The following is a 23,858-nucleotide window of genomic DNA, read 5'->3' as shown; positions in this document are numbered from 1 at the left end:
TATAAAACTGACATGGAAACCTGCACAAATGATTTCATTTCATCCAGCCATGAAGTACAGCTTTCTGTAGCCTGAAACACAGTTTAATCCCTTGAGCACCAAACACTGTGCAGTAACAGGACTGGAAGTATAGGGGCATGTATAGACAAAACAGAGGCCCTACATTGAAGCAGTGGGTTTTAAAAAACATGCTTCAATTTAAGGCCGATTAACAACCTCCCTCCCCCCTCCACACGCCCTCTGACTTACCTGCCTCTACAGCAGGGAGGGGAGAACGAGCTGCCAGCAGGTGGAGAGGTCCCTGGGCTGCAGGGGAGGAGGTTGGTGCTTCCCTCCGCGGCAGCTGCCCACAGTCACCTGGCTTGAGCAGTCCTGGCGGGCACCACAGCCACGGAGGGAAGCACCAGGCGTCCATGCAGCCTCAGACAGATAGGAAGGCTATTGGGGGGGATCAGGCTCTCCGCTTTCCTTGAGTGGAGCTGCTTTCCTGGGCAGCACTATGTGACCTGATTACCACCTGGGCCTGTAGCCTACCACTTCATCTTGAGGCAATACCTTCCATGGCCTGACAAGCCCTGACAACTAGAGACATTGGCTCAGTGGGAAGAGTTGAATGTTGGCTTTATAATGTGAATCTACAGCCTTGAATGAGTGAAAACCGCTCTCCCTGAACCAGGCCTGATACACTCCAAGGTCAGACCAACAATCCATAGAAAGCCCATTTTTCCACAGAAAGCCCAGAAAGCATTAATCAAGCTGCAGGGTGTGCACTGAAAATGCATAGTTTCCTACAGCAGGCACTGGGCTTAAGGAAGTACTTGGGAAACAATGCAGTCATATTAAGAGTAAGTATGCCTGTATGAGACACAATGAATGATGGGGCTGAGGCTATAGAGACAAACCACCCTCCCAGCTACTGGAGGGCACATGGATGGCTCATCTATGAGAAGAGGGGAGCTACATATGTTTGTCCATGACTTCCATCAGGAGAGAGGTACGTCTGACTTGGGGCTGTGACTTAAAAGAAGCCAAGCCAGCTTAACCTATGCCTGTTATTTGGGGCAACAGATTCCAGGATTACAGGAGCCAGGTGTTATTACAGATTCATTCCAGATGCATCTTCCACTGGCCAGGCCCCAACCACAGGGATATGGCAGCGTAACCTAATGACTGATTGAGTACACATAGCGGAACAAAGGTGATTTGGGGACTGAGGGCGGGGTGGGGAGTTGGGGTTCATGAACTTGGCTACAGGTCTTGGTCTTATCCTGAAAAAGAATGGAAAATCTTTGAAGAAATCTCCAGTTTTCACTGCAGAAGAAAACAGCAATACTCCTGGATTCTGTGACTAAACCCAAGTGCCTGCATTTCCCTTAAGCTCTAAATGTATCCCATATAGCACATCTCGACTGAATCACTGTGCAGGGATCTCTTGAAACCCTTTGTTTATTCCGAATGACTCCAATTAGTGGTGCTATATCAAAATCATTTCAATTCCTGACAAATGAAAGAAAATGCAGAGGAACTCATGAAATAGCGGGCTGTGCACGCAGCTCATGGTGTTGTGTTAGCTTTCCAGGCTGTGCGGAAGTGCGTTTGGAGATGAGGCATCGAACAGCAACAAGCGTGGTTAATCTTCATTTAGACAAAGATCCAAGGTTGAAAAATTCAGAGCACTTAATAACTGATAATGAGACTCAGAGGCAGAGCTCAGCAGCACCGAGCAGTGCCATCTAGTGTTCATGACTTGTAGGAGTCTTAAGCAAGATTAGCTGAGCAAGTCCTGCAGTGTTAGCTGCAACAGAAATCTTTTTGCTCACCCAACCTGTAAGTGCTAGCCAAACAAAGGCATTCAGACAGGTTCAGACTGTATTTATCTTGTACATAAAAGAACACAGTTTACAAAAGCCAGCTAAATGCATCAGATGAGGTCAGGACATGATCTTGAAGAGTACTGTTCCAATTTATTTATTTAGCATGTGCGGTTTTGGCATATTGTTTTAGCTATCTTAAGGCTATGTCATCACCAGTATGAAGAACTTAAGGTCCACCAGGTAGCACAGTAAATGGGCACGAGTCAACAATGGCCACGTTGTTGACTTGTGTCCATTTACTGTGTGACCTAGTGGTACATGGTTTGAACTTGTCCACAAGGGAATTTGTTGTCATTGCAAAGGCCCCATTGGTATAGGTTTGAGGCACAGTGACCCTGTTCAGGTCAAAAACAGTTGAGAAGTGTCCAATAATAGGATGGCCAGTTAAATCCTGGTTAGGGTCAGAGATGATGTGGCGACTGATTGGTGCTTGTGCTGATCATTCTTCATGCCATTGAGTAACCAAAGAAAAGTCGAAGGGTTTGGAAGGGTGCCGACCATAATGGACACTTTGAGGGGGGCTGAGCTATTGGTGGATGGACTATGTCCCAATATGCTGGCAGTGTAGGGTTATCATGGAGTCTAGCTAGTAAGTTTACTGCAGCATTTGAGTGACAGAGGTGAGGGGGAGCAATGTTACTGAGTACTGGTAACCATGGGAGTGGATGTGCATGCAGTTGTGTGTCCACTAGTTTGCTGTGGTCTGAAAAAGCCCATAGAGGGGCACAGTATTCTGCAACTGAATATCACAGCACGAGAGCAGATGAACATAGCATGGAAGCATTGGCATCCCAAATGAAGCCTGCAAGTTTGGCAAGTAAGTTATTCCTTCTTTTGATTTTTACAGCAGTTTTCTGGAGATGTGATTAATAAGTTAAAGTCCAGTTGAAGGTGACTCCAAGATAAACTTGATGGGTTTTGAATTTGAGAGGCTGACCATTTAAGGTGATAGTAAGTTCACGATTAGCGCTGGCATCATGTAGATGAAGAACACTTGAGACAGGCTTTGAGAAATTTGGTTTGAGATGCCATTTTAGGCAGCACTCTGACATCAGTCTCATGTTTCCAACAAGTGAGTTCCACATTTGAAGAGTCATGAGCTTGGGTGGCAAAGGTCCTGTCATCTGTGTAAACAAATTTTTGTGAGTTGGTCACAGGCAGGTGGTTAATTTACAGGTTGAAAAGGAGAGGCACCAGTACTGACCCCTGAAGGAGGTCATTGGTTTGATGTCTCCAAGAGCTAGTTCAGTTGGCCAGCTGGACTCTAAAATGTCGATCATGTAGTAATAGTTTGACAAGATGAGTGGCCCAGTATGGCAGAATTCATAAGATTTTTGCCAGAAGACCAGTATGCCCAAGTGTCAAATGCTGCTGTTAAATCAAGGATGACAATGCCAGTCTTCAGGTTTTTCTGAAAGCTGTTTTCAATGAAGGTGGTTTAGGCTAGAACTTGATCACAAGGGCTCCAGCCATGGCAGAATCTAGCTTGGTCTGGACTTAGGCCAGAGTCAATTACTGGAGAAATACATTGCAGAACTACTCTCTCAAGTGTCTTGTAGTAGACATTTAGGAGGGAAGATTGGTCGGTAGCTTGCTGCTGTTTGTGAGTCTTTGCCAGGCTAGGGTAGGCCACTTTGCTTGGCGCCATGCTGATGGAATCTGTCCTTCATCCATAATACGGTTGAAGAATAGAAGTCAGTTACGAGTTCAAGGACTGAGATGTTTCAGAAACTCCGGATGCACATTGTCATAGAAAGTCACGGAGCCAGATTTTAATTTGCACAGCACACAGTTCAGTTCTGTTAATGAAAAGGTTTGTGGAGGATCTTTGTTCTGAACATTTCAACAGAAATGACGCCAGCCTTCGTAGTCTTTGCTCAAAATCCTTGTTGTTATCCTCTTGCCACTTTCAAGGTGGCTGGCAATGGCACTGTTCCAATCTGCAAGGCTATGAAGCATGTCCCCCAGGCTCAGTCTGTTTGACTCCAGGCAGATTATGCAATCCTTATCCCTGCACTACTTGGGGAGATGGCTTGGAGGAGGCATTAAAGATTTATGCTTGTTAAGAGGACAAAACTGGATTTAGTTTCCCAAAAGATAGTGTTAGTGATACAGAGCTTCTAGATTTTAGCATGTTGGCTGTTGCAGCCATGGCCTGCAGAGGGATTAAAACAAGGGCAGGTTTTAGACTGGAACTGCTTTGGTAAACTACAAAGGCAGAACTGTCAACCCCTTCTCTGCACAGTGCTTGGAACCCCGAGGGACCTGCTGAAATTGCGATTTCATGAAATCTGGCATTGCCTGCAAAAGCACTGTGAAAGCAGGCAATGTGTGAAATCTGCAGGGTTGTGGGGGGAGGTGGAGAAAAACTTACTGAAAATAAAATGCTGGCTCCCCAGAGGGAGCCAGCAGTCCTTAGGGTGCTGCAGCAGCTTGCCAGGGCAGGAAACAAGGGGCTGCCTGCTCAAAAGGCTACCGACAGGATTGCCCCTGCCCCTGTCTCTTGCCTGTCATGTGACCCCACCCTTCTCCACCAGACAGCAGCAAAGGGCAGGGCTGCATGATGGAGAGCCCTTGCAGCCTATCAGTGGCTAGGGGCGGGGCCCCTTAGCTAAAGGTGCAGGGGGGCACCATGTCCCACCCACAAAATGGCTACCAGGCCCTGCATTCTGCCCATGAAATAAGTGGGCAGCCACCTCGAATTCCACAGGTCCCTAGGCTATGAACCAGCAGCACCTCTCAGAGGCTCCTGTCCCCACACTCCTTTCAGTAGGGGACACTCCTGAGTGCCCAGCAGAATTGCCATAAGTGGCTCTTCTGTTTCCCCCACTAAGCTGATTGCAGGACACTAGGACGTGATGAGCAGGGAAAGATACCAGCTAGCCCTTAGTTCCTGCTGCAGCATAGGTTCAGCCTTCCACCTTGGTCTGAGGAGTAAATGCATAAGGGTGTACATAAAGAAGGGCTGCCTTGTAGCAGAGCTTAGAGTTCCATCCAGAACTCCTTATGCCCTAACCCAGTAGTGTAAATTAAGCGTGAATGGGGAGCAGTCCCTGCTCTACTTTTTTTTCTAACCAATTATTGTCTAGAGGCATGAAAAGCCCCATATCACAAATCCATTAAGGGAGTGGTGGCTGTCAACACTGGGCTTGTGGAGCACGTTTAATTAACAACTTGAATCTAGATTTCTTGTTGTAATTAAAACTGCAATTTGCATTGGAAAATGGGGAATGTGAATTAGTTGTTTTTTTCCTCTGCTTGTTTTAATTAAATGCTGTCTCATCCAAGAGCAGGGAAGAGAGACCGTCCCACCTTAATGAGTCATGCTGACCTAGGACACAGCATTCAGCTTCAGGGCAGATTGTGATGTGGGTGATACTAAACCTGCTGGGACAAGGGAAAAATTAACCACCTTTCCAGCTTGGGGCTGGGATGCCCTGGCTTCCATACAGCAGCCTTCAGCACAACAGTCACAAGACTTGCTGGTGCTGCACTGTACAACAGGCTACAGAAAGGATTGTGGTGGCTATAGGTAAACTCTCTCTTAAGAAGCATAGACAAGAGCAGGAAAATCTATCACCCTTGGAGAGGGGGCAGTCTCCTTGCTACTCTGCTTCTCCCCACTCTTTTGGGACATGCACATTACTAACTAGAAACTGAGAGGAAGAGAAAAACAAAGGTTCCCTGCAGCTCCCCTGCACAAGAATTTGTCTCACAGGCTAGAGACAGACATTCAAAAAGTCTGATCCTGAACTGATTCAATCTTTGCAGGATAGTCTAACCTGGCTAGGCTAAATCCATTTGTAACTGCACAGACATCCCAGAAATGCAGGCACATGCTGCAACGGCTCAGGCTAGAAGCCAGGGGGAAGGGAGGCGGGGTGTTAGACCAGCCCTCCCTTCTACAGGGCTGAGCTGAGGGGGGCAGGGCCAGGCCCCAGCAGGACACTCTGATTAGGGATGGGTCCCCCACCCTCCTGACCAGCACAGCAAGAAATTGATAACAGTGTTTATCACCCCATTAAGAAAACAACAGAGGGATATTACCAGATACCCATTGATTCTGCCTTTGCTGCATCTGCCACCACATGGACCATAGCCAGCATGTGGTCTGCTAGCTAATACACAGACACCTCAGCAAGGCAGAGGGGAGGGGGGAATTCCTGCTTAGCAAGGAGTGGGGAGGGGGAGGAACAGCCTGCAGTCTCTGCCAAGCTCCAGCAAGGGAGCAGAGGGGAGGAGCCAGGTCTGCTGTGGAGCAGAGAGCATTCCGAGCTGCTGGGGGAGTCTGATTTAACCTAAACCAGCAAGGGGTCTGGGACAGACGTTGCATAAACTAGTTTGACCCAAATCAGTTAAGTCTGACATTCAACCAGGTTTATCTCAAACCAGTTTCAGGCATTTTCAAACTGGTTTATGTGCACTGAAAATCTGTTCTGTTATAGGTTTAAACCAGTTTCTCATCACTTAAACCAATTTATGTGTAATGTGTGTCCATAACCACAAGGACTGCCTTAAGTGGATTTATGCTCTTAGGAAAGGGCTATTCGTGTATAAAAAGTATCCAGAATTAGACCCATTATCCATATGTCTGGTGTGAAAAAGTAAGGCACAAAACCTGAAATTCAGTTAGTGCGGGGGGTCAAACTCATGTGGCCCCATAGGCAGAATAAAGGGCACATGGCTGCTCTGCAGGCTGACCAGTGTGCCAGATCCAGTGCGTAGGTCCAGTTTGGGGCAGATGCTGCATGTGACATGTACCCTGGGTCAACTCTGTGTGCTACATGAAGCGCAAGTGCTGGATCCAGCCCCACACACTGCGTGCAGCATTCACCAGCCCTAGCCTGACACGTGACACATGGGGCAGGTCCAGGGAACACACTGCACACAGCTTGCATGGCTGGTCCAGTGCAGATGATGCTGGCACCAAATTGGTCCTGCATGCTGGATCTAGTGCATGGACCATGTGTGTGGGCCTGATCTGGACTGGCCCCAGATCCAGTGTTCAGGGCTGGCCCAGCACAAGCACCACATGAAATGTGTGCCTTGGATTGATCCTGCACAGATCCTGGCTCCAGCTGCTGCACCCCCAGTTCATGTCTCACAGGCAATACTGCGGGCCAGATGATGGGGTTCTGCGAGCTAGGTCTGGCTACACAACCAAACTTTAAAACAGACTGCCTGGGAGGGGCAGCAGCATTTCTATTCTGCTGGCAGCACTGACAGTCAATTGATTTCATGGCTTACAATCGTCTCCCTGATTTCTGCACAAGTGTTAACAACCCCATTTCCTTTTTAATGATATTGATATTCCACAAATAAGGACCTAATCAAATTGAAATGTTGTAGACTTCCCAGAAATCACAAAATCAGGCAATCTCTGCAGGCAAGACAGCTGTCGCCGCCCCCACCCCTCACCACTGCTTGGCTGAGAGGGCTACCTGCCATGCAGCCCCGCCCCAGTCCACCAATTAGTGCTGAGGAGCAGGGCCACATAATGGACAGCCCTCTTAGCCAGTAAGTGGTGAGGGGCAGGACCATATGGTGGACAGGCATTTCCATCAATCAGCGATGGGGTGGGGCGGGGGGGAAGAAAGGGTGCGCATATCAGGGCCCCATGGCGAATCAGAGGTGGGGGAGACACCATAATAAGCCTATGAAAAAATGGCATGATCTGCTTGTGAAATTGGCCAGCCCCTGCCTCAATTTGGATAGACCCCTATCCATAAATCAAAATGTCCTTTATTCTGCAATGCTTCTGACTTTTAGCTATCCCTGGTAATAACTCTCTCCTATTTCACAGCCCTACAGACTGATTTTAGTTTAGTTCTAGCAAAAAACTTTAACTTGGGTGTAGTAATATTAAGTCAAATGAATATTAACTCAGGTGTGAAAATGACTGATAGTGAAGTATTAGATGCAATGTTGAGATGTTCAAGGAGGCTACATTTTGTTTTACTAATGTGAAGAAGAGATGTACATTTAACTACAACGACTACAGAACTAATAAAACAATATCTTCAAACTACTGTTGCCTAGCGTTTGCCTAGTGTTAAAACTTAATATATTATGTTTTATACATTAAAACTTTATAAACTAGAAAAAGGAGTACAAATTCCAATACAGTTCTATTTGTTTTTGCTTTGATCTTGAATTGAATGATATAGCACTGGGCCCCTAGCATGTTAGCAAATCTTGTTTTCCTTTAACCAAAGAAAAATATATGTTGTGTTATGTGATTATGCACCACAACACCTGTACCCCTTTTCAAAATCTTAGATCTGCTCAAGCCTCTGAGTTAGTGAAAATCCCAACAGTCCTATAGTACCAAAATCAAACATGCCAATTTACATTTTCATTTTGAAAAAAGTTTTTTTTTAAAGCCTTTCTAACATTGAAGAGAATCTTCCAAACATGAGGCAAGCTTAGCTGGTACAGCAATTTCACCCTGAATCTGAAGACAGTCTGAAACAGTTCTAAAAAAGGTATGAACTATTTGTGAGGGAGTGAGGGAGCAGTGCAAGCCAGTAGGAGAAGCAGCAGGCCAAAAAACTCCCTTACCTGCGAGCCCTGCTCCATTGCAGCTGGAAGCTGCAGCAAAGCAACATTTTTCTAGCCAGTACTCCCTCCAGATTGGAGGAGGGAGCCCAACACCAGCGTTGAAAACCCCAACCACAAATGTTCAGGGGAAGCGGGATAAGAGAAGCCAGAAGCCAAAAGACTCCGGGAACAGCTGGGACCAGAAACAACTGAACTGGCAGGATCAGTTGACATGGGAACTTGGCAGACCCAGCAGACACAGCTGCTAAGGAAAAGCTGCCTGCTGATGGGGAGTCTGGGCAGGGCAGCCAGAGAGAGACTTGCCTTTTAAAAACCAGTCTGATCCTGCAGCCCAAAGGGTTGCAGAAGGAGCTGGGATCCTCCGGCTCCATGACCAGAGAGAAGCTGCGGGAGAGAGAAAGGAAGACAGAGGCATAAGTCACGGTTACACTTTTTCAGTGAGTAAAGCTGCCTTTTTTTTTCTGTGTATGTGAGAGAGATATTTTTTTGATAGTTTATTACCTTGGACACTTGGCCTAACACTGCTCTGAATGGCCTGGCGGTGCAGGTGTACTTGAGAGCATTATGGGACTGAGCTGTGGGCTGCCATAGGTTCCAGCCTTTGCCCAGCAAGAAGACCCACTGGCTTCCAAAGAGGTGTTTTGTTTTTTCTCTCTCTCTTTCTCAAGTCTTTAAAGCTGCACAGGGAAGAACGAGTAAATGGGGACTAGGTCCAATTAGTGGGGTGTTGTTTTCTGTCCTTTCCTGAAAGACGCCCGGCCAACCACCTTAGTGGGCTGGTAACTCTGTCTGGGAATTTTGGGTTTGGACTATAATCAGTGATATTAAAAATAAAGTAATGGATGCTTCAGGAAGACAAAAGACATTTCATATCTTTTTGTTAATGTTTATTGTGCAGCCCACTGGGGCATTAGCTATCTTTAAGGACCAAGATAACAACTATAACACGGTGCAGAGCAGGTAGGGGGTGCAGAGGAAGGAAGAGCTCCTCCCAGAACAACAAATTGAGAACATCGGAGCTGAGTTTACCTGCACATGCTTCCTCCCGGTTTAAGTGTACCATCAAGTCATGGTGGACAAGAGCACAAGAGTTAATTCAGCTGCAGATACAGACGTTCCAAGGTTCCCTACTGACTAGCTGGCCAGAGGCATGGAACCCTACCCACATAGGGTAAGACCCTGATGCCCGGACACTGTTCTATTCATCTCACGGGCTGTTAACTCTTTGCCACTGGTTTGAAATAAAAAGCAACCTTGTCAAGTATCATTTTAGTAGAAAGAACCAAGGACCATGTTCTCTGTTGCAGGTGGATTCAACAAGGGATATTGTGGTGGGATGTGGCAGTGCAGCAGACTGCTGTCAGGGGCTATTAGAAGTTCTGACATTCTTGTGTTTTGAGCTCTCTGGAAATTTTTCAGTGAAAAAGTTTTCATCAGAAAATGCTGGTTTTCTAAAACCAAAACTCTCTTCAGGAATATATCAGTTCTGACAAAGCTGAAATCTGGAGAGGTATCTAAGGACCGGATGGAACTCCTGGTTAAAACCAGACAGAAAGAGGGAGCTACCCCCAAGCACAGGGGCAAGCAAAATACGGTCCACGGGGCCCCTAAAAAATTCAGAAAATTAATTATCTGCCCCTGGCTGCCCGTCAAAGATGAGAAGGCACCAAGGGCAGTAGGACAAAAGGGGGAGCCAATGGCAGGACCCAGCAGGACCAAGGCCTGCCTGGCCCCGAGACACCCCCAGCCAGAAGCCACTTCTGGCCTGGCGACCCTGGGACTGTTCCCCACCTCCTTCCACCTGAGAGGGAATCTCAGCTAAGGATGCAGAGGAGGACTGCATGCAACTGCCCCAGTCCTCAGGGCCAGCTGCTGTTGAGTGCTGTGTCTGGCAATGCAGCCAGGAACCACATGGTGCCAGAGTCGCTGGCAGGTAGGTGGGGAGACGCAGCAGCAGCAGGCAGGAAAGCAGAGAAATGGTGGTGGCAGGCAGGGGGGCAAGTGGTAGTGGGCAGGTGGGCGGGCGTGAGTGCAGCGACAGCTGGGCAGAAGCATGGGGTCCATGCTGGTGTCCCAGGGCAAGGGTCAGTGGGAGCCCAGAGCGGGATAGCAGAAGCATGGGGCCCAGGCTGGCAGGGGCTCTCAGACCACTCTGTCCCAGCACAGACAGGGGCAGAGCCAACCTGGCTCCACAGAGCCCCTGCCAGCCCAGGCCCTGCACTCCTGCCACTCCCCGCTCCACCCCACCCTTGGCCCTGGGACACCTGTGCAGGCCTCACACTCCTGCTCAGGTGTCACTGTTATCATGCCTGCCTGCCCGCTTGTTGCCACTTGCCCCCATGCTTGCCGCCGCCATTTCCCTGCTTTCTTTCCTGCCGCTGCCACTTCTCCCAGCCCTGCACCCACCCATCGGGCACCATGTGGTTCCTGGCTGCATCGCCAGACCGCAGCACTCAGCAGGAGTCAGCCTAACCCCTGTGATTTTCGGGTGGTCTGTGTGGTGCTGGCTGGGCTGGGCCAGTGTCTACTGCGTCCTGCTGTCTGGGCCTTGCAGCTGGGACATGGTGCTGGAGTGGCAGGCAAGGCCTGGGGCGGGGGGACCGGGGAAATCATGTCAGCAGGTGGGAAGATAGGGAAGTGGCGGGAGAAGGGCAGCAGTGGCAGATGGCAGGGGGGAGTGGCAGAGAGCAGGAGCACAGGGCCTGTACTGGTACCCCGGGGCCAGGAGCAGCAGAAGCATGGAGCCCAGGCTTGGAGGAGCACTGGCAGGGCTCCGCCTGCAATGGCAGGGGCTGTGGGTAATGAGGGAGGGAGAGAGAGGGTACGTGTGCGTAGGGTGAGTCTCACACACACATACACCAATACCCCACCTTGCACTGCCATGCAGACAGACACCATACCCACACCCACTAGCCATCCTCCCTCCCACATAGCCTGCCACAATCCCCATGCCCACCCACACCCACACGCTGCCTCACCCCACATACACACCCACACCCCTAGAAACCTGCCCCACACACTCCACATACCCACAGGCACCCTCCCTCCCCCGCAAAAAATATACAAGAGTAAGGCTTCATTTTAAGCTATTTTATATAATCACCTTTATGTACACTACACAAATGCATGTAAATCACGACAAAAGTATTTTTTGAAATCAAATTTATGAATGTTGTAGTAGATGTTTGATTTTTAGACTGTAATTTGGTATTTTTCTGGTTCCAAGATGGGAAACCCCTTTGTTGAAAGGGGTACTTCAGGGAGCTGGTGGTGAAGGTAAGGGGTTGGGGGGTAGGAATGGAAGAGGAGACTTCTGGTCCCAAGATGGTGGCCAGGGGGCAGGGCACCTGTCAAGGGTCAGGGCTACCCATGCAGCCCTTGACAGATTGCCAAAACTTGCTAAGTGGCCCTCCAGCTGAAATACCTGCCCGTCCCTGCCTTACCATGTAGATGACTCAAATTCACGTTCTTTGTCTGAACTAGGCAGATCAGGAGCTTGACCATGCATCTCCTCCACCGCAGGAGTGTGTCCTGGCAAGCAAGCTGTTGGCTGCTCTAGGATGGCTGTCTTGTTCTCTCTTGCTTTCTCCCTGTTTCCTTCATGATTATCTTCAAAAGCCATGGATTTACACCAATGTGGAATGAGAGTTTTTGAGTTTTGGGAGAGAAATCGTTTCACACAGAGATCTATTTGCAATAACCTCTTCCCCAACGGCGACACAACTGGACATGTGCAATGACCTCTTCCCCACCCCCTGAGAGCGCTGGTGCACTCCCTATCGGGCCACGCTCCCTATTTAGCCGGCGGGAGCGCCACTGCCCCCCTGCGAGTGCTGGACGGGGAGCGGGGCTGCCAGCAAAAGCGGCCACTTTTTGGTGAGCGGGATTGGATGCTAGGGGACTCCCGAGGTCAGTGGGATCAGCCACCGGCCCTCCCCCCGACCCCAGTTCCCGAATGCCCCTGACTCAAGAGGCACCAGTCACCCATGCTCTTCCCAAATAGCAAGGTGAGAGGAATCCTCTTCCCACTGCCAGTCCAAACACCTTCTTAAGTTCCCTCATATCCTTTCATTGGTTATAAAAACCTAATGAATATAGCCACTGTACATTAGCCTCCAACTTCTAAGATAAACAAAGCCTACTGAGGGACTTATGTCAGGCTATGGTGACAGCTTAAATCTGCTGAACTCAACAGGGTGGGGAAGGAGAATAAAAAGAAGGATCTGGGCAGTGTCACCAGTTCCAAACTTGCACACCACTGCAGGGGACCTGGCAGCTCACCAGAGGGTAATAAATGCATCTCCTGCAAATCCAGACTCTGGAGCAATATTCCCAGTGGCATCTGTAAGACCAGGCCCTACAATTCAGCATATCACTGATTTGCATGCCAGCATTACTTGCCAGTAGTTTATCACCCTGTAACACAATTGTAGCTGAAGCTAACACATCATGGTCTCCCCTAATGACTAGACCACATACATAGGTTTCAATCAGTCCTCTGTCTTAGTGGATGTTTGCTTTTGCTTATCTGGTTCCCCGGCTAGTCTGCAGGCTGGAAAGAGACCGACCCCCTGTACAAATCCTGTAGTGGTAGGTCCAGCCTCCATGCTTCATGCAGCACTCGCCAGCCCTGGAGTTTGCTGTGCACAAGGGACCTGCATGGGGTGGGCTGGACCTGCCATTGCAGGCAACCTAGGGGGTAGAACCAGGCTGGCATATGCAGCCTGCAGCACAGGAGGGCAGTACAGGGCACAAGCTGCATGTGGCACCCCACTGGACCTGCCCTTTGCACTGTTCCTGGCATGGTCTGATCTGAACTGGCCCCAGAGCAAGCCAGGGTCAGTCTGGTGCAGATGCCACCTGCAGTGCATGCCCCAGACTGATACTTGTGCTATGCGCAGCCCAAACAGCACTAGGCCCATCCTGAGTGCCACATATAGCACACAGGGCCAGTCCAGGAATCCACAGGCCAGATCATAAGACTCCACGAACCAGATCCAGCTCTCGAGCTGTATGTTGACACCCCTGCCTTACATCAAGCAGCAGAAGTGAATTGTTCTGGATAGAAACCCCAGGAGAAACCCCAGGTGCAACCCCTGCAGGTGACCCAGCATCATTATAGTTTCTATATTAGCTCATACCTAACCAACTGCTTCACAGAAGAGCACTGCCTATAACCTGCAGCTTTACAGTAGCTCAGAAGTGATCATTATTTATCAGCCTCGATAAATGCAGTATCACTGCATCTCAAAATACACTCCACTCTTTTCCCTTTTATGAAGCTCAGAGAAGGAGTGTCCTAATATACAGGCAGGTCTGCAAAATAAAACATGAAGGAACCTCCCAGGCCCAGTGTCCTACTGCGCCAGAAATCTAACATCTGTTTGGCAGGACTAATCTTGCAGTCTCTCCCAAGCTCCTACTTAGCCTCTCCCCCAGCTGCTTAGAAATGGACTCAGTGGAACATAAATAATGCAGAGTGCTTGTCATTACTTCTTGTTTCTCAGCAGGAAAAAAAAAAATCAATAAAAGCTCGGTTATACTATGGGACACTGTTACTACAGTCCCTGCACTTTTAGGATGCTGTTACCATAGCCAACCTTAGGGCAGTCTGCAACACGGGCCATGGACAGGCAGTCATTTCTAGCACTGCAAATTTCTGAGAAATTTGAGGCACTTGGTATCAGGAGATGTGGGTTCAGGCCCATGCTATCATATGGCCATGGGCACTTCATCTCTCCACTCTGTTAGCCTCTGTTTCCCCATTAAAGAACAAGGTTATATACCCGTAGAGATAAGCAAGGCATGGTAGTGCTGTAGCAATGAAATTTGGTGCCTGAGGCCAAGCAGATCCCACACGCCCTGGACGAGCCGCTCTTCAGCAGACATGAAGCCAGCAGCATGCAGGGGGGAGAAGGAGAGGCAAGTGGCTGGATGCCTCTTCCGCGGCACAGGGCTCAGCTGCCAGCTCCAGGCGGGTCCATGGGAAGGGCCATGGTCGCTCTGTCTGCCTCTGCAGGCCCCCGCCCAAAGTCCGGGGCCCGGGGCAGTCACCCTGATTCACCCTACCCAAGGGAGAGCTCTGCTCCCGTTCCCCATGTGTGCCCAGACTGGGAGATGTGGAGCAATGGAAGCAACCAGGCATTCATTCATTCCTGCCAGAAAACTCCTGTGCAAGGAAGATCTTCCACACTGAAACAGGCAGATCAGATTCAGTATGTTTCCTGTGGAAGAAACTGCATGACTGCCAGTACATTGCTGGATTCTAGCAGGAGAAAGGCATTTCTCTGCTAGTAATGTAAGACTTGTCCATAACTCAGAGGGGAAATAGCATTGGGGCCAAATTTGGCTAGGAATAAACATGTTGTAAGGAGCACATGGACAACCTTGAGCTAGTCACCAGTTCTGTTACTGTTCCCCATTATATTCTGTAGATGTAAAAGGCTAATCATTGCACAGGTTTTCTGCTAGCTCCTGACCTCACAAATATTAATGGAATTATCCTCATAACCCCTCACTATGTGGGGAAGTCTGTTCAGTGCTTGTAGATGGGGATGGGGGTGCAGAGAGATTAAATGACTTCCTCAAGGGCACAAAAAAAAACCCTTTACCAGCACCAGAAACTGAACCCAGAGCTTCTGAGGCTCAGGCCACACCTGCAAGGCCAATGTATCGTAGGGGGCATGTCGACACGTGAATTAATGCACCGTAATTATGATGCATTAAGTTTAGTACTTGTAATAACAGGTACTAACTTAATGCACCATAAAAGATGTTAAGGCACAGTAGAGCCAGCACATGCTTTTTTAACACTAATGCACAGTAGACTAATTCTACCACACATTAGCATGGATTTTGCCTGTCGCACTAATCTGCAGTAGAATTAGTCTTACTGTGCATTTAGCGTCTCATGTAGACTTGCCCATGAGGAAGCAGAAAAGCTCCTTGTGCAACAGTAGTTTTTGTTTGCAAAGCTGTTTAGGAATCTCTGCAAATAGCCACAGAGATTGCTTCAGATACCCCAGCAGCCACTTTGATCATAGAGAGAACTGCTTTATAGCACACAACAACAACATGTAACATTTCAGGAAGTGAAAAATACTCCTAAACCCAGATGACATTGCATGGCAAACCAACATATACAAGAGCCTGAAATGCAGCCAAGGCAACAGGATAAATACACTGCTCTAAGAAAGATTCAATGGGATTGTGAATCATTGCAAGCAGCCAGACTTTTTCAGGTCCCACATAAAAAGGTCCCCCTTTAACTGAAGAGTTGGCTTAGGAGATGGAAGTGCCAAATGCAGGCCATTCACGACACTGCCAAGGAGTTTCTCCTGTGCAAGCAGTGACTGAGCCCAACACCGTGGCTTATGGAAATGCAGCCCCTAAGACGATGGTGCACCCTATGATGCAGCCTACCTGACTGGAAAGGAAGTAATCATTTATAACCTACACTGATAAGAGAGGAAGAAAAGTTCCCTTCTTTTCAGGTAGCTTCCAGCAATCAACCAAAATCCTATTGCAGTGACTTATTCCAACGTATGCACTGCTGCAGGAACTGAAAGCCTTTCAGCTGGTACGCTTGTTGCATGTTTCCTAATACTATGCCATGAAAAATGTAGAACACAGGCATTTCAAGTCCAATTTGATTAGGTAGAGTGAAAAAACCCTCCACATAGCGTTAAAAGCTTGTCTGCCTCTGGCACTAACACACTACTATGGACAATATGCCATACCTTGGAGAGTCAGTCCATTTAGCTGTAATTGTGTTAGGCTGGTGCTTTGTTGACCTACCCTATCAGTTGCACCAGTTCTGCAGGGAATTAGATAACAAGGTAGGAGACGGTAAGCCTATACAGGGAAGACTGGCAATGTGAACTGAAAGCAAGCAGTCCACATGTGAGACTGCCTCTGGCATGGATACATATAACAACTGTTCCAAAAATATCACTGTATGGGAACTGGATCACAATAGTTGTGCAATAGGGTATGGACACACATCAAAAAATTAAAACACCTGCAAATGTCACTTACTGAGAAATAGTTCACAACTGTGTGTGAAGTACTGTAGCTCCAACACTTGGGGATGGAAGTGAGCACCCATCCCAACAAAGTTGGCAAGTGGAGGAAAAGTGCTACCACTCAAGCTTTGGGAGTCCCAGAGAATGGGTGACCTGTGGCTGGGAGTGTTTTCAGATTTCTACTTTTCCTTCTCACTTGAACATGAGTTTGGAAAACTTCAGTAGCCTTCAAATGACAACCAAAGTCTGCAGGGTGCTCAGCTGACCTGGGGTGGCTAGGAGGAAAAAGAAATGCTTAGGCCCATGCTTTTGGGTTCCTAGGAGGCTGGGGGGACCATGAGAGGCTGCAGCTGAGTGGGAAATGAGTTCACAGCTGGTTGTTAGAAAGATAGCTTTTATTGAACAAGCAGTATATGGATAAATTGCCAAGAAGACTGGGAATAAAAGGACAGTAGAGTACTGGCTGTGGAGCAGACTAGTCAAATGCAGCAGTGGAGGTAGGTGTGGGAAAAAGAGGTAGGGAAGTGAAGAGCAATGTGCTGTGGGATGCTTGCTGGATTGACCTGATCCATGCCTGGAGTCCACATGTAACACTGAACCAGTTCAATAAACAGAGCACTCAAAAAGAGTACTTGATTTTCCAGGTATACTTTTCAACTATTCCATGCAACTTTTAAACCAGTTTACCAGGCTTGTATGCCTGTCTGCTTCAGGTTTAAACTGCATTTAAACTGGCTTAATTGTCATGTGTGATTATACCCTCTGTAAACCACTGTGAAACAGTAGACCCAAATCATCTGTACCCTGAGCCACTTTCACAGGTTCACCATGCCCTCCAGAACCTATGCATCAGTGCCCCACACCAGTTAGCTCCAGCTGCCCTTACCAGGCTCATCTATCTCCCTGTTCTCTCTTGCTGGCTAGGGACAGACATTACACATAAACTGGTTTAAGTGATCAGATACTGGTTTAAACCTGTAACAGAACAGACACTCAGTGCACATAAATCAGTTTGAAAATGGATAAAACCAGTTTGAGATAAATCTGGTTGAATGTAGTATCAGACTTAACTGATTTGGATCAAACTGGTTTATGCAATGTCTTTCCCAGACCCTTTGCTGGTTTAAGATAAATCAGAGTCCTCCAGCATCCCAGCATGCTCTCTAGGCAGGGCTCAGCTCTGCTCCAGAGATGGGCTGGCCCCTCCCCTCTGCTCTCTAATCAGAGCAGGGAGGAACATGGCGAGACATCAGCCGGCACGGCCCCGTTAAGGCAAATTGGGCAAGGAAGGAATTAATTCTTCCATCCTTCCCGTCCTCCCCAGGGCAAGGAAGGAATTAATTCTTCCATCCTTCCCGTCCTCCCCAGGGCAGAAGGGACGGAGAGAGGAATTAACCCTTCTCTCTGCCCCTTCACCTCAAAGGCACCATGCTGGGACAGTTGTCCTGCAGGGCAGGGAGAGGGGCTCTGTTCTGTGCTGGGGGGGGGGACTCTTCCTCCTGCTCCTCCTCTTCCCCCTCTCCCCAGGATGGGGAAGGGGGGCTCTGTGGGGCGCTGGAGGGGGACTACCCCTCCTCTCCCACCAGGGCTGGCAGTGAGGCCTCTATGCAAGGCTGCCCGACAGAGGAGGACTCAGGAACTCTTTCCCTTCTCTTCACCCCCTGTGGCTGCAGCTGCTACAGCCACTCCCCACACCCTGGGCAGGCAGTGCTGCACAGAGCCCCACTCACCCTGTGAGGGGGGAGAGAATAGCAGAGGGAAGAGTCCCCGTCTGTGGCTGGGGCCACACAGCCTTGTACAGAGGCCCCTTCCTGTCTTCCCCTTGCTTCTTGCCCACCACTAGAGGTTGGGGGGCAGGGGACACAACTCCATGCGATGCTGTCTGACCTTAGATCAGGCACAGGGAGTGACTTTCATGGAGCCGCAGCTGCTGGGGGTGGCCCCAGCCCCGGGGCCCAGCCCAGCATTTCTCAGCCCCAGCTAAAGCAGCCGCTTGGTGGAGCTGGGCCAGGCACCTGCAGCTCAGTGACAGAGAGGCAAGTGCAACGGGGCAGCTGCTTCCCCTGTTAGTGACCACAGCCCAGCATACAAGGCTGGCCAGACAGTGGCTTATCTGGGCCCACTCAGAGGCACCGTGGGCCTGGAGCCCAGCAGCCACCCACCGTGGAGGCTCCATAGTCATGCAAATGTCAAAAGTACCAGCTTTATGTTAGGTAAATAACATGAAAATAGACTTTTGCCTATTGCCTTAATCTTGTATATTACCTTGATGCTAGTTTTGTATACTTACTGAGTTTTGCACTGCCTTAAGAAACTCCATTTTGTATTACTCTGTAGCTGGACATAAGTGCTCAACCTTTCACTCCCTGGTATGCTGTATGTGTGTGATGGAACGGGTAAGAGTGTGTTTGTGGAAAAGGAAAACACCAGGTGGCGACTGGCTGAAGAATGCAGACAAATAAGAGACCAAAACAAGAAGAATCTGCCCCAGAACAATGAGAGAACAACATAAATTGACCTTCAAGGAGGAACACAGCGATAACACAGCAAAAGCCCAGGGCACTGGATGAATTAACAAAACTATAAAAGGTGGGGCACGACTTGTTGATTTTGGGTCTTGTTCTGCATAACGTTCTGAAGCATCAGTTTGCCTGATGAGACGGAATAACAGAAAGCCTGGCTCCCACTTGTGATCAACTTAGCTGGCCACTAAGTTGACTCGAGCCCTGATGAGACAGGTAACATAGCAGTGCAAAACAGAAAGTGTGCGTACGTGTGTGTATATGTGTACTAAGCACTTAACCAATAAATGCAGTGTCTTGCCTCTTATAAAGGTCTCACTCTTTATTTTGAGCTAATCGGGTAACACCATGAGCCTCTGCAGTGCCTCCAAGTGGGCCCTGCTGCCCAGCCAGCCGCTGGCTGCACATGCCAGGGGCTGTGCTAACTGATAGGGGAAACAGCTGCCTGGCTGTGGTTGCCTCCCTGGTCACTGAGCTACACCCACTGGGGTGGTCCTGGTCCCACCTTAGCTGGGGCTGAGAGAGGCCAGGCCAGGCCAAGCCGCAGGGCTGGGGCCACCCCCGGCAGCTGCTCTCCATGCCCCAGCTGGGCCAGGCCAGGCAGGGCTGAGCTAGGCCAGGGAGTACTGCAAGAGCCCCCCTCCCTGTCCCACGGCAGCAGGGAGAGGGGAGGAGTAGGAGGAAGAAAAGAAAGAGTTCCCCCTCTGCACTGAACAGAGCCCCCTCTACCCTTTTGAGGAAAAGTCCCCATCTGGGACTGGGCAGCATTGCATGGAGCCCCCTCTCCTCACCCCTCAGTGGTGGGGAGAAACAGGTGAAAGAGTCCTCTTCCAGGGCCAAGCATCCTTGAAGTGCCCCTCTCCCCACCTCATGGCAGCAAGGGGGGAGGAAGAGAAGGAGGGGGAAGAGCCCCCCAGCACCTAACAGAGTCTCTCTCCCTATCCCACAGCAGTGGGGGAAGAGGGAGGAGGGGGAAGAGTTCCCCTCTGGGACCAGGCAGCCCTGTGTGCCAGGATTGCTCCTGGTTGTCAGGGAGGCGCTGGGGCAGGCAGAGCTCTCCCTTCCTCCTCCTCCTCCTCCCCCCCAACCCCCAGAAGATGCTTCCTCTTCTCCTACCCTCCAAGCCCTGCAGGATTTAACCCCCTCCTCAGTCTAATTCAGGCCTACTGAGGCCTGGCCATGCCTCCCCCTCAGCTCAGCTTCCCTGTGCTGGGTTCTGGCCTAAGCCACCGCAGGCATGTGCTGAATGTCTACCTATTTCCAAACCGGTTCGCTCCCTTCAGGTTAGGCAAACCTGCAAAGATTGAATCAATTCAGGCTTGGGCTTTTTGAATGTCTGTCCCTAGCCACCAAGACTTACCTCAGTTTCATTGCTAGTGCTGCAAAAGCCTTCTTTACAACTCCTGCCCCAAGCACAGAGCATCTGAATCTCCCCAATCCCTTTCAGATCCTAGCAGTACATTTCCCTCTTCCTCACAGCCTATGTCTCTAGGGTCTTGCCTCTTCTATCCTATTTCTCTCTGTAATGGGACTGTTGAAATCTGGAAAAAAGCCTTTTGGGATAGGGCCTATATAAGAGACTAGCCAACTGCCTATCAAGAATGACCACCACAGGTCCAACCCTGTCCTCCACCTCCCTCGCACCGCCACCACCTCCTATACAGGGCAGAGCAAGGGAAGGCCCCTTCCCCCCACAAGGCCAGCACAGCTGGCCTCCGTGTCCCCCCATCCCCTGTGTCCCTGCCATCATGGCAGCGCTCCTCAGAGGTGCCACCGCCACCTGCAGTCCAACTGCCCTTGGCCAAGACAGCCAATTAGAGTGGGAATAAAGTGTTATGGACAGACAGACGGAGAGACTAAGGCTTTTATAATATTAGAATACTAGACAAAGTAAAGCCACAGAAGTCAAGATTCTCTTCTAGGAAATGAGAAGAGGCAAGTAATTTCCAGCTGAAAGTACGGCAAGTGTCTGTAAAACCTACAGACACATACAAGATGACATAAGAAGATTCACTTAAGCAATAGGATAACTAAGATACAAACACTTATCACAGAGCCCTAAAGCTTAGATTTCCAGAAGGCCTCTTTTGACATGCCCAGAAAAAGACCACTAACTATCTGTATTACCCTTTTCTCCCAGATCCACTTACACCTGCCAAAAAATGTAATTCAAATAGAAACTTTAAAAATTATTTTCACAGCAGCCCTGTCACAACACAGGTACGTTTATGGAGGTCCATGGAGTTACTTCAGGCTAATGCAGATATGACAGAGAGCAGAATTTGTCCGTACATATACCAGACAGCTACCAAGCCAGGCCTTCAGAACTGTTAAAATGGAAGATAAAATAGTCTGGTTCAAATTATTTTGCTTGAAAATTTGATTTTTTTAAAGCTAAACAATAATTTCCCCCAAAAGTTCAATTTACTTTCCATGGAAAAGTTTTTTTTTTTCCATTGTAAAAACCACATACCCATAACTTGAACATTTTCCATTTAGAAGTGTTGCCTGGATGCTTAATGGCAGTCATAGTTTGGCTGCTTCATGTTTTGTCCTCTATGGGCCAGGGGCCCAGACTGAGCACATCTCTCAAGATCCATAAAGGCCATGTAATACCCATGGTGCACTTTCTTGTCACAGCAAGAATATTATAAGAGATGTAATCTAGTCAGTAACCCAGCACACAAGAGGAAAATGGGGCTTGAGGCACCTGAGCTGCAGCTCCCAGGGGGTGCTACTGTGCTGGCTCATATCAAATTTTTTCAGTTTCCTGCTTTAAAAAAATCATTTTTTCCCTAGAGGCACCTGTGGGCACTTATTTCCTAGTGAGTTCTAGATACACATATGTGCTTGGATAATGAACATACCACATTAGACTTCCCAGAACAGATGCAAGCCTTGCTAGTCCATTGCCATTTGAAATGTGTGCTGGAGGGCAACCCAGTGTTAGATATGAAGGAGAAGGAAATGCTGGCCTACCTGGGGCAATTTCAAAGAGGTGTTTTCCTGGTTCATCAAGATTAGGTGCCAGCTCGCTCACCTGATTGCCTTGTAGTGGAATGAAACCCTGTAAGGGACACAGAAATACCAGTGAAGGGGGAAAGGCCAGGAAGAGGGCAAGGAAAGGAAGATAACACAAAGCAAAGTTTGGCAGATATAAATCCCTCTCCCCCACTGAAATGGCTCTTCTCCTTTCCACATTTTGCACCTCCTTCATTTCCATCTTGCATGTCATTCCTTCTTTCTCCAAGTCATATACCTGTCTCTTCTGCCATTTCTCATGACCTCGTCACTGTGGATATGACAGCCTTCTCCTCTACGGTAATCGCTATTATTCAGTGAGCCCTGGTATACTCAATGCTGTATGAACATAGGCACTTGCTTCCCCAAGGATCTCAACACTGGGCACACAACCACCACATCTTCCATGTGGAACTGTGTCCCTGTATCTACCATTCTTAAACTCTCATCTAAAAACTTATCCTCTCTCTCAGTTGTGGCCCCAAATCCAACCTTTTCAGTACCAAATGGCTAAAAATTCAACACCTACCATCCATATTTAGGCATCTGAATAATTGGCCTAATTTTAAGAAGTGCAGCATGGAGTAAGTCCCACAAAGTCACCAGGTAGAACAACTGATCCAAGTTCCCTTCAGTCTCGAGGGAGGGCCATTAGATCCAAAAGTCAAATGCCATATGGACATCTTTCTAATTGGTAAACCTTGAGCTTTATACAGGGTTAAACCCCTGAGTTTAGGCAAACGCCACCAGAGCTCATGATTGTTTGTAGCTGGGATTTTGCTTGAGCCTAGCTTTAGCTTTAGTATATTGTATTTCAGTTTTAGGAATTTTGGAGTAGGCTAAACAAGAGCCCTCCAATTTCAAGCAATTTAACCTGAAAAAAATCAAAAGTCTTCTTCAGGGGAAAGCTAAAAAAAAGAACTTTAGGAAGCAACTGATTGTACTGGCTAGGACTCCCTTAAGCCAGTTCATGCTCCAGGTAGTCATGCTCTGGCTAGGATAAAAATACACAAGTCACCACTCTCCTTAGACTCCAGACCAGATCACCAACCAGGACTGGTGACAAAGACCAACCCACCATGGCTTATCAGCATCTGGATAGGGACAGTGATAATCTAAAACTATCTTCTCATTGTCCAATAGGCTTTTAGAAGGATGTATGGCCAACTGCCAATGTTGGCCAGCTGGATCCGTGTACTAAGCAAAGGAAGGTCCCTCCCATTTGATGGCTACTTGCAGGAAATCAATCGACATTAAGTGCTAGCTAAGGAATTCCCATTTTACATTCTTAGGAATCTACGTAAGGTGAAGTGGGTAGGAAAATGCCAAAATGGACTGGCAAGATGGGCTGGGGGGAGGAATGGGGGGGACTACAAGTAAGCCCCCACTCCAGTCTCCAGTAAGCCAAACTACACTTACAATGACCGAATTACAGGATTTTTCTTTTTTTTCCTGACAGTACCCAACAATCAGGCTACAAACCAGAACACTAAACAACACAACACTTACCCTTCATGAGTCATCTATATTCATGCACATTCCCAGTACACATGCCTGATTATTATCTTTTCTCAAATCACTTTAACAATTGCTAAGCCCAAGAGACATTGGAACAAACAGAATATCAGTAGCTGAAATCAATCCCAATTAAATTTCTTGTCTGCTTCCAGGCTCATGCCATTGAAGTAACATAATTTTGGTACTTGATGGCAGAAGAGGAAGCAAGGATTTCAAATAAAGGAATAAAATCTTCCATGTAATCTCTGCAGTCTTGCTTTTTGTGAAGCAGGAAAGCCAGTAAATTAATTTTTCCATTAAATCTGTGTTGTTGTATATTTTTGCTTTATCATTGCCTC

The 23,858-nt window shown here is 48.4% G+C and overlaps 1 protein-coding gene across 3 annotated transcripts in view; it reads right to left on the bottom strand.

The window, feature by feature from the left end:
- The window catches only part of ARHGAP22 (Rho GTPase activating protein 22), a 333,567-nt gene that overhangs the window by 213,186 nt on the left and 96,523 nt on the right, over positions 1-23,858 (bottom strand). For 2 of the 3 annotated variants that reach the window (XM_019555600.1, XM_019555601.1), the window contains exon 3: positions 21,961-22,048. The exons of the other annotated variant lie outside the window; for it this stretch is intronic. In XM_019555600.1, the coding sequence (XP_019411145.1) occupies positions 21,961-22,048 (88 nt within the window). The remainder of the gene's footprint in view (positions 1-21,960; positions 22,049-23,858) is intronic. 3 annotated transcript variants of the gene reach the window in all.

Source organism: Crocodylus porosus, unplaced genomic scaffold (genome assembly GCF_001723895.1).
Source record: "Crocodylus porosus isolate Cpor-Errol unplaced genomic scaffold, CroPor_comp1, whole genome shotgun sequence".
NCBI classification, from domain to species: domain Eukaryota; kingdom Metazoa; phylum Chordata; order Crocodylia; family Crocodylidae; genus Crocodylus; species Crocodylus porosus.
This window is presented reverse-complemented; position numbering and strand designations above follow the sequence as displayed.